This window comes from Buceros rhinoceros, unplaced genomic scaffold, assembly GCF_000710305.1.
Source record: "Buceros rhinoceros silvestris isolate BGI_N320 unplaced genomic scaffold, ASM71030v1 scaffold5846, whole genome shotgun sequence".
In the NCBI taxonomy this organism is placed as follows: Eukaryota; Metazoa; Chordata; class Aves; order Bucerotiformes; family Bucerotidae; genus Buceros; species Buceros rhinoceros.
This window is the reverse complement of record NW_010416834.1, coordinates 1-228: the sequence shown is the minus strand read 5'-3', so window position 1 is coordinate 228 and position 228 is coordinate 1. Positions and strand designations below refer to the sequence as shown.

The 228-nt window shown below is 58.8% G+C and overlaps 1 protein-coding gene across 1 annotated transcript in view; it reads left to right on the top strand.

The window, feature by feature from the left end:
- Positions 1–125, top strand: part of NXN (nucleoredoxin) — a gene marked incomplete at both ends in the record, with an annotated part of 11835 nt that extends 11710 nt beyond the window's left edge. The window contains one exon of the mRNA XM_010137950.1: positions 1–125. Coding sequence (XP_010136252.1) covers positions 1–125 — 125 coding nt within the window.
- Between the last annotated feature and the right edge of the window lie 103 nt (positions 126–228).

The window sequence follows — 228 nt, the reverse complement described above, 5'->3', positions numbered from 1 at the left end:
ATTCAGAGGATGACGGGGAGTCGGAGGCAGCGAAACAACTGATTCAGCCCATAGCTGAAAAAATCATCGCCAAGTACAAAGCCAAAGAGGAGGAGGCACCGCTGCTCTTCTTCGTGGCGGGCGAGGTAAGCGAGAGGAGGGCGCAGGGCCTCATCCTGCCGTGTCTTCCTATGGGGTATGAGCTGGATTGGGTGCCGCTGTCGCCGCCTTTCAGGCGGGGAACCTGAG